The sequence below is a fragment of the Mirounga leonina genome, unplaced genomic scaffold, assembly GCF_011800145.1.
Source record: "Mirounga leonina isolate KUSES-001 unplaced genomic scaffold, KU_Mleo_1.0 Mir_165, whole genome shotgun sequence".
Lineage (NCBI taxonomy): Eukaryota > Metazoa > Chordata > Mammalia > Carnivora > Phocidae > Mirounga > Mirounga leonina.
This window is the reverse complement of record NW_023270415.1, coordinates 78,145,033-78,158,665: the sequence shown is the minus strand read 5'-3', so window position 1 is coordinate 78,158,665 and position 13,633 is coordinate 78,145,033. Positions and strand designations below refer to the sequence as shown.

The window sequence follows — 13,633 nt, the reverse complement described above, 5'->3', positions numbered from 1 at the left end:
TTTCCTTCATTGAATGTTTATTGAATGCCGGGCATTGAGCTGGATGCCATACATATAAATATGATCAGGCTCTGCACAGCAGGACTTTTGCCAGAAATAGGGCACTCTGATATATCTGGGGATCTCAGCGGTTCAGAGCCAGACAACGTAGAGATTATAGTGTGGACTGCCAGCATCTTGATCGGATCACTACCCGGTGGACCCTAAGCTGCGTTCCACCCAACCACGCCCAATCTAAGAGGCTGCTGGGGCAGACTTCTGGCTGTCTCCTCTGGTTCCCCCCTCTCAACAAGCTGCATGCTCACCTTTCCTGGCCGTTGCCGCAGTTCCTCTTGTTCAGAGATTCACTGGGTCATCCATTCAACGAGGATTTATTAAGGACCCACTGTGTGCCCGATTCAGCTCTGTGAATCGGAGTGGGGTGTGAAATCTGGCTGTCACCGTGCGTGCCTGGAGGAGCCATATGTTAGCGGGGCAGAGAGACTTGTAGGTCTAGAAGGCAGTCCAGGGAGCTGGATTCTGGGTGAGAGGTGAGCTAGTCAGCCTCTCCCGGGACTAGAGGGCGCTCCTACTTACGCCAAGCTGGAAAATCCGGGTTGCTTCTGCTGTAGGGTTTTCTGCTCTGATGAGAAGGAAGGGAGATAAAGTGTGTTTTGTTTCTGCCATTGTCAGACGCTCTTTAGTGCTCATACATAATTGAGACTGTTGTTTAGAACCACCTGTGAGAAAAGAATGTGGATCCCATATAAAACCTAAGGAATTAAGGTTTTAATTCAGCGCAGAGTGCACTAGGCCCCAGGGGGGCCAGCATCCTGGAAGATGCTTTGGGTACCTCTTTTCCAAGATGAAAAAAATTTCACCTGCTGGCATGTTTTAGAATAAATAGACACATCCATGATGTTCTAGGCAGTGGCTCTTGTATCCTGAGAGCCTTTTAGGAAAAATGGAAATCTGTGTCTCATCTGCTCAAGTGTTTGCAAAGGCAGAACTGTTTGGTGTGACCATCAGGATGGACAGATGTCTCTTGGATTGGTAGCCAGGGGAGGGGCTGGCCCCAGAGATGGATGGCGGGGTGGGCTTGTGGCTCCAGCCCTCTGCACAGAAATCTGCTGAGGTAGGTAGTCATTACAGCTTTGCCCCCAGGAGCCACATCCGGAGGGGGAGAATGCACAGATTATGAAACCCCCCCAAAAGCAAACATTTGTAAGCCATATAAGCTGAGTGAGTGCCATGCTAATTGGTGCAAGTAATTTTCAAGTCCCATCCAGCTTCATGAATCTATGCCAGTTGGAACTAGGTGGTTATTGGGGATAAGTATTTGCCATTCCTTTATTAATGATAATTAGGTTAATTGGTTGTTTTTGCACCATCATTGTCATTATGGAGCATGTCAAAGAGCTGCATCACCCCATCGAATTAGAAGGATCAAATGCTATTTCATTAATACTAATTAGACCGAGCGGTTCATTTTTATCAGGAGTTACAACTTCGTTGTTTTTGTTGATAACAATTAGAACCATCATTATTGTGTTGTTAACATTCGAATCTGTTAGCTAACTTGTCAGTCTCGGTAATGATTAGATTAACTGGTTATTTGTATATTTTTATTAATGGGAAAAGGAGAAGAGAGTGGAGCAACACCGTGTAACCTCTGGTGTGCTGGGCTCATGTACACGCCCCCGTGAATCCACGCTGCGCTGAGAGCAAAGGGCTCCAGCCTTTCTCTTCCAGCTGTGGAGACCGAGGCATGAGCGGAAGTACGTTGCCCAAGTCCGTGGAGGTTGTGTGAGGCGACCGAGCGTTGGGCCCAGGCCCCCCAAAACCAAAGCCCTATTTTTTAATCTCTTTATACCATCATTACTACCACCAATAAAAGTATTCATAGTCAAATAGCTTTAGTTTAAAGTAACCTAATTTATGATCTGTAATTCAAATACTAGAAGAGCAGACAAGAAGCTGTGTCCTTGGTCAGAAACGCCGTGAGGGTCAAGGACGCCCGAACTCCTGCCTGGGTTTCCTGAAGAAGGTGAAGTGGGGAGTGGGCTTCACGGTGGCCCTCCGTGATTCCCCTCGAGGTCAGCGTCCTCTGTGACTCTGCGTCTCCCCCAAGTTCATTCACGTTTGCATTCTTCTCCGCACGCCCCCACACAGCTCCTTCCCAGGCCGGCAGCGCCTGAGTGCTGATCGCAGACAGAGTCCATTCTCCGGGCTCGTCCTGCCCCATCTCCCAAATGATCGTGTCTCTTCCTTCTTCTTTTTTTTTTTTTTTTAAAGATTTTATTTATTTATCTGAGAATGAGAGAGAGAACACGAGAGGAGAGAGGGTCAGAAGCAGAAGCAGACTCCCTGCCAAGCAGGGAGCCTGATGCGGGACTCGATCCTGGGACTCCAGGTTCATGATCTGAGCCGAAGTCAGTCGCTTAACCAACTGAGCCACCCAGGCGCCCTGTCTTTTTTTTTTAAGATGTTATTTATTTATTTGAGAGAGCGAGAATGAGAGAGAGTACATGAGAGGGGGGAGGGTCAGAGGGAGAAGCAGACTCCCCGCCGAGCAGGGAGCCCGATGCGGGACTCGATCCCGGGACTCCAGGATCATGACCTGAGCCGAAGGCAGTCGCTTAACCACCTGAGCCACCCAGGCGCCCCATGTCTCTTCCTTCTCTAGGTTTCTGACAGGACAGACCTTTGTTTCTCTGACAGTCCGGCCGCTGGGTCTGGGTCTGCGTCTCAATCTTCCCAGTCTTCCCACGCCCTAAAAGAACCGCACGAGCATCCCACACTTCACATCCTGCAGAAAAGCCATGGATGCCCCCCTCATCCTCCAGCTGTGGCCCTGCCAGGCTCCCCATCTTGGCCGATGGCGCCACCGGCTTCCTGCTTGTTCTGGGCCAACATAGTCGGGGGGGGGGGGGAGTGGTCTTTGATGCTTCTCTTCCTGTCACATACCCTAACTGCTGTTAAATCTTGTCAACTTGGCCTTCAAAACATATCCCAGGGCAGACCAGTTCTTGCTGTCTGCACTTCATTTTATTTTTATTTTTTATTTTTTTTAAAGATTTTATTTATTTATTTGAGAGAGAGAGAAAGCATGAGGTGGGGAGGGTCAGAGGGAGAAGCAGACTCCCCGCTGAGCAAGGAGCCCGATGCGGGACTCGATCCCAGGACTCCAGGATCATGACCTGAGCCGAAGGCAGTCGCTTAACCAACTGAGCCACCCAGGCGCCCGCTGTCTGCACTTCAAAAGCCCAGTAGGAACCATCACCACCCCTCACCCCTGTTCTCCCTGCCCTCCTCTGACTCGCCCCTTCACACTGGCTCAGGCTTCCTGCCGGGGCTGGCGCCATGCAGGAGGCCAAAATAGTAATAACACCCCCCGCTAGGGGGTGACAGTGGGCATGTTGTCCTGTCTGCCTTACCATGTTCATTCTCGAGGAATGGAGGCTTCATGACTCCACCTTAGAGACTGGGGAACTGGACCTTCATAAAGCAAGGGACTTGACATCTGGCTGGGAACTAGCAGATGGGGGTTCCATGTCCTGGACCCCAAGCGCAGGGACTGGCAATAAACGGGGACCGATACAGGGTCATGGGGCCATAGGCGTAAAGGCCTCATAGAAGGCCAGGCATACAGTAGGCGCTTCTGTCTTCTGTCGGGGGAGTTCCGGGTATGAACGGCCATCCCTGGCCTCCAGGCTGATGGGCCCACGTGGCCAGGTCCTCCCCAGGCCCCACTCCTGCCCCACTGACCCTCCCCCGTGGCTCGCCAGAGGCCGTATCAGAGACCTTCTGAGTCTCCCCCAGAGTGGAGGTCCACTCTGCGAGAGGTGTCTGGTCCCCTGGAGGAGGCTGGTCACAGCCTTCCAGGATGTGGACCTCAGAACCTCCCAAGGCCAGGTGGCTGTGCTGAGAAGAGCCTCTGCCCCTGCCCTGTGTCCCCGCATGGTCGTCAGAAGGCACGGTGAGGCCCTCTGAGCAGGGTCCCCAGGGCACCAGCGGTGGGCGGGCTGACTTTGGGTCCTGGTTGCTGTTTCCTCCCTCACTACGTGTTTCTCCCCTGGACTTACAAGGTGCTCCTTGTCCATGAGAGGAGTCTGGGGGCGAACAGCCTGTGCCCTCTATGTGACCCCCAGCTGGAAACTGTTCCCCAGACCCTCTGTCAGCTGTCTGCACTGCCTCAGGCTTCAGCTTCTCTCTGCAAACGCCACTACAGTTACTGAGTTTAATTACCGTGTGGGATTTTGCTCTTTTTCCTGAGTTTATGGCATCAGACAAGCAGGTCATTATTAAGCCCCTACTGTGTGCATAGCAATGAACCAGGTGCTGTGGGTCCTCACAAAGGAGGTGGATCAGACATGGTTGGGCCCGTATTGAAAGTTCTGGTCCCACTTAATACGCACACAGTCTTTTAGGAGAGCACACTGTCCGAGGGGGCGCTGGGGCAGAGGGCTCAGACCCGCGTTCCCAAGCTATGTAGACGCTCTGCAGGGGTGAGTACAGGGGATGGCGGATGAAGCGACCAGGGTCCTTGCGTCTGAATGCCAGTTTGTTGCATGTCAGTTTCCCTCCCAAGTTCCAGTTCTTCCTGTGTAAAATGGGATGGAATAGACCCACCTCACAGTATTGGTGGCAGACAGAAATGAGACAGAGGGTATAAAGTGCAAGGCAGATGAGGCACCGAGTGGGGGGTGGCCACCCCCTGCCCCTGCTCTGGTCCTTCTCCTACATCTGTGTTTTCTGCTTCCTCCTTGCATGGGTCCCTGCTTCTCTCATTGTGCTTCTAGTATTCTTGCAGTTAGAATATAAATAACCTGGAGTTATTTTAGGTGAGTGATTCCCAGACATGACAGCGCTTCAGAATCCCTGGGGGAATGTTTCCAAAGTCCCTGACCCCTTGGGCTTGTGCCAGACCTGTCTCAGAGTCCAAACAAGGGGCCCGGGTACTGTACTTGTAACAAGTTTTCTGGGTGATTCTGCAGCAGCTGGCCTATCGGGATCCTTTGGAGATGATGGCTGTGTGGCCTCAGGTGGAGTGCTTACCCTCTATGGGTCTCAGTTTTCATTATCATCAGATAAGGAGGTTTAGTTTCCAGTAGATGCTCACCAGCGATCCACTTACTCTAGGATGCTGTGAGGTCACAGCATCTTGCAGGGGGGTTGCAAGAAGCAAAGGAGGAAGGGGAAACAGAGTCAGAGGAGTGAGCTAGCCAGGAGGCCAGCTTCCCAGAGCAATCTGTTTGATAGTGCATGAAGCACTCCAGGGGCCATCACGGGCCCTGGAGTGTAAGGAGGGAGGAAGGCTGGTGTGTTCAGATTGCAAGCAGAGGAGGGACTCAGAGGAGCCATGTCGTGTGGAGGGAGTATGAGACCCCAGGGGTCATCTTGAAGTTCGAGCAGGTCACCTGGAACGTGCCTTCTGGAGGTGGTCCTGGGAGTGTCACCAGCAGGGCCGTTGCTTGGCCAAGAGGCGAGCAGAGCTGAGCCGGTGAGCCAGGTGGTGGGTCTGTATGGCGGTAGGGGGTGAGGGCACGAGCCTTCTCTGTGCTCTTCCTGGACCCACGTGCGGCAGGGAGGACCCTGCCCAGGCCACCGTCCCGCTCTGGAGGGCCCCTCAGTTGTGTCTGCTTCAAGCACACATCTCCCAACGAAAGTAGATGCTACCTCTAAAGATGCACCGGGACTGAGCAGCTACAGGGACCCCAAGGTGCTTATGCTACCCAAATATTCCATGTCTGCGCCCATTGCTGACTCACGTGCGCCCCCAGCGGGAGACAAGGCAATGGCCAAGGGAGCCACTTGTTAGTATTTATCGCCCTCTAGTGGCAACGTGGCATCATTCTCCCTGGACGCACAGCTCTCTCCTTAGTGCCCCTTAAATTCGGTTGAAGTCTTCAGACATTTATTGAGCACCTGCTATATACCAAGGGCTGGGTTTGTGTCTGTGACAGATGCAGAAGGAACAAGAGGGGCCTCCGGCTCAGAGGGCATGTGAGTCAGATGAACACGGTGATACCAGCCTTGAGCATGGAGGAGGGAGTGATTAATGGAGACCAGTGGAACTGGAGAGCGTCAGAGGCGGAGGCATGGAGAAGGGGGGCAAGGAGGGAGCGCATACCTGGAGAGAGACCCGAGCAACAAAGCCCGAGCTCGTCTCTGAGAACGTGTGCCCGGCCCCACTTGGCAGTGACCGGCGTGAGGGTGCAGAGGGGGAGGTGGGGGAAGGGCCCGGAAGGGTGCACAGTGCCGTTGGCAAGAAGGTCATCATCTGGACTGTGGTGCCACTGAGGATTCTGAATCCAGGGAGTAGTAGCTGGACCTTGTGAAGTGAGTGGGTCCTGGGCGGGGGGCTCTCCAGAACCTGTGACTACTTAGGATTCTCAGCTCCTCTCCCTCTCCATGATCCTGGACCTGCGCGACGGCCAGAGGCCCATAACTTCCTGTTTCTGACAGGATGACCTGGCCCGGTGCTTCTGTCCTCCCCACCCGCACCCCTCACCCTCAGTCCCACCGGGGCGCATGCCGGCGGGAGCTCTGGCTTGCAGTTCTGTTCTGCTTGTGGGGCCGGACCTGCATCTGTTCCTGGCCACGGAAGGTGCCCTGAGTATCAGTGTAGGGAATGAATGAATGAAGCTGCAGAGTGGGTGTCAAGACCGGTCTCCATAGAATCGTCCAGAGAGCTTTCACGAGAACCAGCTCGTGGCCCCACCCTAGACCCTACTGAATCAGGGGTCTGGGGCAGGAGGCCCATGTCATTCACGCCCCGTGATTCCATGCTGACTAGTGCTGGGAAACCACCATGCTGCAAGATCTTTGTTACTGGCTTATTCCACTGTGCGTGTGCATGTGCGTGTGCATGTGTGTGTGTGTACATGTGTGTAAACATGCAGGCACATACGGATTTATTTTAAATACTCCAGTATTTTAAATGGAAAGAAGAGACAACATAACAGCTATGTACCCATCACCCAAGTATGACAAGTGTCAACGTTTTGCAGATTTTACTTCAGATGTTTTTTCTCTTTGCTTTTGTTCTTTTTCTGTTTGAAAATAAAGCATTGCGACGATGAGGCCTCACGGGGTCACCGTGTCCCCCTCCCTCCTCCCCCCTCTCAAGGTATTGTCGCCAGGAGGCTGCTCCATGCACGATTGTAACCCACGCCCTGCTCTTTCTTTATAGGGCCCTCCAGGACCACCTGGCGTCCCAGGCCCCCCTGGACCCGGAGGCCCCCCGGTAAGCGTGGCTTTGATTTTCTTCTGCAGGGGCGCTTAGGGGAGGGTTTCATGGCCCGTGGGAATAAGAACATCTCTGTGTGTGGCCATCTGTTTGTCCTTCGTCCAAGAGGAGAGCAAAGGCATAGACAAGGAGGACTCTTACAGCCACCCTCTAGCCTCTGGGCTTTCAGGCCCTGAGAGGAGACTAGAAATACCTCTTGAGCTCATGTAGCAGGTTGGTTGGCTGCTTCTAAGACAGACATGTAGGGGGAGGTATATTTGTCTGGGGATGCCCATTACTAGTTTGTGGTTTGGTGCTGAGACTAGACAGCTGGGAAAGGTCCCCTATGGGCAGAGGGGGAGGGTGGGGCAGACCCAGCACCCAGCACCCAGGGAGGCCATTCTGCCCATCCTACCAGGTTGGAGCCGATGTGGTGGTGGCCCTGAATGCAGACCAGACATGGAGTGACGACTCTGTGCTCCACAGTGGCCTTCAGTAAGGGCATTCAGAGGCCCTGAGGTGTATCCGCCGCTGCGTGTCCTCATCAGAGCCAGAGGCCTTAGTGCCAGGCAAGGCATTGGGAAAAAGGCCCTGATGCTCCACAGAGGCCAGACTGACCGTTTCCATGTGGTTCCCTTCTCAGGGTTTACCTGGAGAGATCGGCTTCCCAGGAAAACCTGGGCACCCCGGGCCAACGGTGAGTGTCCCGGAGTGTCCCCACCCCCATGCTTCCCTGTCCTCCATTGGTCTGTGATGCGGATGGCCGGGCCCTTCCAGCCAGCCACCAGGGCTGCTGGCCACTCGCTGTGCCCTTTCTTCCCCTGGCAGGGGGACTGAGGCCCTGGCGCCTGACCCTTTCCTCCTGTGGTGCCTTCCACGAGGTCAGTCCCCTGGGATTGCTCCCCACGGGGCCCCAGCCAGGGTGCAGATGGGGGCACCCTCTCCCCAGGCCACCACCTCTGGTCTCCTTACCCAGATGCAAATTCAGAAGCCCTTGCTGTTTAAAGTGTGGCTTCTTGTGCCTCCGGGACACGTGCAGGGGGCAGCAGAAGTAACAGACATGGCAGGACTCTCCCTGTTCTTGTCCTCATTGCGCTTCCTCACTCCCAAACTCAGAAGATCCTGGGGATCTGGGGGCCTTCTCCTGTCTTTTAAGTCCTGAGGCTGGGGCTCAGCAACCTTCCTGTCTCCACGTGCATAATGGGTGTGCCATTGAAGCAGGGTGTGTCTCCTAGTTGGGGCCCTACGCTCTGCAGGGCCCAGTGGTGGGGGTGGCCGGTGACACCACAGGACCACCGTCATCCTCGTGGACCTGTGGATGACATGAGGCCTCCCTTCACTGGAAGATACTGCCCTACAGCTGGCTGTCTCTCCCGAGGGCCAGGGGGTGGGGAAGCCAGTGGAATCCCCAGCCCTGGAGGGGGATGCAGACAGCGGAGAAAAGGTAAAAGCAGTAACTCAGACTGTGTAGGTCCAGCAGCGGTGCCCCCTTGTCATTGGACCTTTGGCAGATCCACTGGTGGCTGTACATCAAGGCCCGCAGGTGACAGGGGCTGATGGGTAGAATGGCGGCATTCTGAGCTCTGCAGAATACCGATGGATATGGACGTCCATGCAGGGGTGTGATGCCCACTCTAAGGGGACCTGATCCAAACCTGAAACACCTGCTCAACTGCAGCGTCCCCAACGGACACTCGAGCACATGGTCACCCTCAGCATCCCCAGCAAACACGAGCACACGGTCACCTGCAACGTCCCCAGTGAACACACGAGCACACGGTCACCCGCGGCGTCCCCAGCGAACACTCACGAGCACACGGTCACCTGCAACGTCCCCAGCAAACACGAGCACACGGTCACCTGCAACGTCCCCAGCAAACACGAGCACATGGTCACCCGCGGCGTCCCCAGCAAACACTCACGAGCACACGGTCACCTGCAACGTCCCCAGCGAACCCTCACGAGCACACGGTCACCTGCGGCGTCCCCAGCGAACCGTGTACTCAGGTGACAGTGTCATAGGAAAGCTCAAACACATTCACAATCACATCTGATCTAAGGGGATCCTCAACAAGTATGCGTGTGGGTTGAACATTCAGGAGAGGCGGGAGAGTCGTTGGGAGAGGAAAACGCCGTTGCCAAGAAGACATCTGTGTTGTAAAGCGTGAGGTCATGGCCACTGACAGTTTGAGGCAATGCTTCTGGCTTTAGTGTTTGCTCTTCGACGAGGTCAGACTCCCATGGACCCGAGTGCCCTCAGCCCCCAGAGGAGGACCTCCTCCTGCCCTTCCAGGGGTCTTGACTCTGGGGCCCCTGCCCTGGGAACATGGGGCTGTCCTCCCAATTGGCCACCAGCCCAGGCTAGAGACGCAAGGACACAGAAGTCTTTAGTTGGGTGTCCGGGGACCTCTTGCCAGAAGAATTACCAGGTTTACTAAAATAATAATGACTTTGGAATAGCACTTCCGCTGCCAAAGTAATAACATGGACAATATTTTGTGGGGAAAGGATTTTCCTCATAGCTATCATGGGGGTGTGTGTGTGCACCTGATAGGTCACTTAAGATCAGAGAAAAAGCAGCAGAGCAAACAGGTCTGGAGTAATGGAAGGTGGAGCCAGGAGGCTGCGGGGACTTTTGAGCCTTTTTGCCCTTGCCCAGGACACCACCTGTCGTGACCTGGTCAAAAGGGGCTGGGGGAGGAGGAGACTGCTTGTAGGGAACTAGGACATGGAGCCCCTCAGTGTCGTCCTTAGAAATAAAGGAGGACTTGACGAATTCCAAACCAGGACTGGAAAGGGAGGAAATGTTGGCAGAGATTTTGCAGAGAGAGTGGGCACAAGGTGGGCATTGTTCTTCCTGGAGGAAGCAGGAAGCAGGGGTAGAAAAGGACCGTGAGCCAATCAGCTGGCCATCTGGGTCCTGCCTCCTCTCGCTGACCACACAGGTCCAAAGTCACCGGATACCGGACACCGGCCAGAGGGTAAGGGCCATCCCCCTCATAAGGCAGTGTGGGGGACAGCCCGGTCCCACAGAGACCACAGCACGCTGGCGAGCGAGTGCCCTGGGATGCCCCAGCTGCTGGCGACAAAGCAGCTCCTGGCTAGAAGCCACTCAGTGCAATGTGCCCTAAACAGTCCTCTGATTTTGTTCTGTTTTCTCCCTCTTGCCCAGGGCCCACCTGGAAAGGATGGGCAGCATGGAGCACCAGGCCTGCCGGGACCCAAGGTTGGTGTTCATGGGGGTGGCAGGAGTTTAGGACCCAAAGAGCAGGAGGAGAGAGATGTTGGATCGTTGGTGAATGCTAAAATCCACTGATTGTCTTGCCCTGGGCTCGGGACTCGGGAATGTTGGGATTCACCAGGTCAGACGTGGGCAAGTCCTTTATTTCTGCTAAGGTAACTGGGGAAGGATTTGGAAGCCTCAGGCTTTAAAACGAAGCTGTAAGAAATATGTTACATATTTGCAGGGAGGAACAATTTTCAGATACGCTTAACATAAGAGACTTTAATTTTAAAAATATTCTGGTGGGGCTCCTTATAGTAGGATCATTAAGAAAAGAGTCTGGGGTGGGGCACCTGGGTGGCTCAGTCGTTAAGCGTCTGCCTTCGGCTCAGGTCATGATCCCCGGGTCGAGGCCCGCATCAGGCTGCCTGCTCAGCGGGAAGCCTGCTTCTCCCTCTCCCACTCCCCCTGCTTGTGTTGCCTCTCTCGCTGTGTCTATGTCAAATAAATAAATAGAATCTTTAAAAAAAAAGAAAGAAAAGAAAAGAGTCTGGGGTTAAGTATCATAAAATTGGGAAGCAAATTCCCAGTTCACACATGGCAAACGAACAACTACAAGACCACACAATAAATATTTCCACCAGTGAATTTGATTCTTTCCTACCAAACACATACGCTCAGTGTGTGGGGCAACAGTCCGTGAAAGGCAGCTTTTCGATATTATGAGGACATCCATCATCCTCTTCAGTCAGTAACTTAGAAACTCAACTTTTTCAAGACCAAATATTGAATAAGTATGGATTTAACTTCATTTTATGGGTATTTATGTGAATAGTCTCCATCTTTTCTCCCTTGTCTTTCACAACAAAGGAAAGGGCAAACCCAGTATTTCGTATTCTCAAAATCATTCACATGACATCTCCTGTACCCCAAGTCTCTCAGTGAGAGGAAAGCACCTTTTCTACTCAGTGACATTTTTGTAAAATTAAACAAAAGCAGAGGCATGGAACATGGAATCTAAGAGGTAGTACCAGCCACTGTTTTTGGTCACCGTGGTCATGCAGAATGAAGGAGCTCAACACCACCAAAGGAGTGATTGTCTGCCCTGACCAGCCTGTGACGAGTGCTGAGTGGGACTCCCCAAGCCCAGCACTCTCCTGCCAACCTCTCTGTGTGTTCCTTACAGGGCCAGCCAGGAGAGAGAGGAGAAGGCGGTCTGCCTGGAAAACCTGGCCCTAGGGTATGGATCCCATCTCCTCCCCATCAGTGGGTTCTGCTGCACGGTGTGTTTGGGGTTGTGTGAACCACAGCGGATGGTGTGAGCACTGACTGTCAGCGGGGGTCTGGTAGCGCCATGAACACGGGGCTGTTGGAAGGGGTGAGGGCAGGTGGGGGCTCCGACAGGGATAGCCACACCTGGTGGGAAGGGTCACACCATGTCTAGGAGAGAGGGAGCAGGGGCGAGTGGGTTTCTAGGGAATCCTGTAGCTGTGGCCTTGGGAAGAACTCGTCACTGTCCAGCTTATCCTGGCAGCGATGAGCGAGAGGGCCTTCTCGCTGTCTGCCTGTCTGTCTGTCTGTGTCCCTCCTCCCCTCCCCACTGGCACGCCCTAATGCCTGGCCCCAAGTTCTGGCTGATGTGGTCTGTGGCGTTCAGCCCCCTGTGCCTCCAGCAGGTGCCAGGGGCTATGGGAGAGGCAGAGGCCACTCCCCATTGCGTTTGGACAGGGCACCTCCTGTGGGGGTTTGGATGGCTGTCCCTGAGAGCCCCACATCATGGGCTACAGGGTCTTCTTTTGTCTTTAGGCCCTGAGCTCAGATCTCAGCTTTGGCCCGGGCTCAGAATGCAGTGAGCACCAAGCAGAGAGGGTTGGACCATGTGTGCATGGTGCTGTGTGTGTGGCTGGGGTGTGTGTGTGTGGTGCTTGTCGGTGTGTATGTGGGGTGTGTGTGTGGTGTGTATGTGTGCAGGTGCTGTGGCTCTAGGGGAGTTTGTGGGGACAGGAGATTGCTGGGGTGCTGCCCCCCCATCAGTGCCCTGCACTTTGCTGGGTTATGAGCTAGTCAAGGGAAGCACCCTTGACTGGGTCTCTGTCACCTCTGCTCTCCCATTCCCACCTGTGGTCAGGCACTCGGCAGGTGCTCAATAAAGGTTTACTCTACGGAGGATGGATATCAAATTCAGCCGAGCAAGAGCACAGCAGTGGCCTGAACTCAACACCTGCCTCTCTGGAAGGCAGGACTCCGATCACCTTGCTGGCCAGGGAAGGTGTTCCTGGGCAGATGCGGGGCCCTGGCTTTGCCTCATTGTTTCATAAAGTGATTGTTCTTTAGAAGACCAACAGAAAACGGAGCAGGAAAAGCACAGATTAAAACACACCTGGTAAAGTCAAGCACATCCAGGTTGATGTAGATGTGGAAAGAACCTCCCCAGGTCCACTAGGAAACCTCCTGTTGTCAGGATTCCAGATGCAAGAGGCTCAGCTTCATGCCCCCCTTAGTGCCCAGTGAGTTGTCCCCTTGCCACTTACAAGACTGTGCTCCTTCGTATTTTAAGAAGCAACATATGCATTTTAAAAAATACCTATGATGATCCCCAAATCGTTGAAATACAATAATAAGTAATTTACCAAGCTGTGTCCATGCACACCTGGAGGTGCTTGTGTGGGATGAATCTCATGGTCTTAAAAGCACCCAGGCAACCTTTCAGCATTTGGTTGAAATTCTGTCATTTTCCGGAAAGGACTTAACACATTTGCACAGGTTGGCTGACTTGACCTGGTAGATTTTATGGTGTGAACCACACCTTAAGAGTTGTATTTTCTCAAATTTGTAAAATGGCAAGTCCTGGGTTTGTGCATGTGAATTCCAACACTGTGTCTGGTGGTCTTTGGAAGCAGGCTCGCCCCCATGCATGGGTCTGCAGAAGGCGGCCACTGATCTCAAGAAGTGTTGGGCTGAACTCAGAGGTGCTCTTGGGGATTTCTGTGGTCTTTCCATCTGCATGTTTTATATTTCTGGTGATCTCTAACGGCTGGAAGATTTGAACAGAGAAGCCTACTACTCTGGCTCACATGTGGTGTTTTTGCCCGATTTCTAGTGCAATACGTGTAAAACATGGCTCTAGGAAGTTCAAAACTATGAATTTTTGCAGTTATGGTAGTTTTACAACATCCTTTGTAGCCTCAAAAAGGATTTGG

General features: G+C 53.5%; 1 protein-coding gene across 1 annotated transcript in view; it reads left to right on the top strand.

Moving 5' to 3' along the window:
* Window positions 1-13,633, top strand: part of COL22A1 (collagen type XXII alpha 1 chain) — a 226,482-nt gene that overhangs the window by 109,317 nt on the left and 103,532 nt on the right. Inside the window, exons 23-26 of the mRNA XM_035012273.1 lie at window positions 7,175-7,228; window positions 7,854-7,907; window positions 10,383-10,436; window positions 11,620-11,673. Coding sequence (XP_034868164.1) covers window positions 7,175-7,228; window positions 7,854-7,907; window positions 10,383-10,436; window positions 11,620-11,673 — 216 coding nt within the window. The remainder of the gene's footprint in view (window positions 1-7,174; window positions 7,229-7,853; window positions 7,908-10,382; window positions 10,437-11,619; window positions 11,674-13,633) is intronic.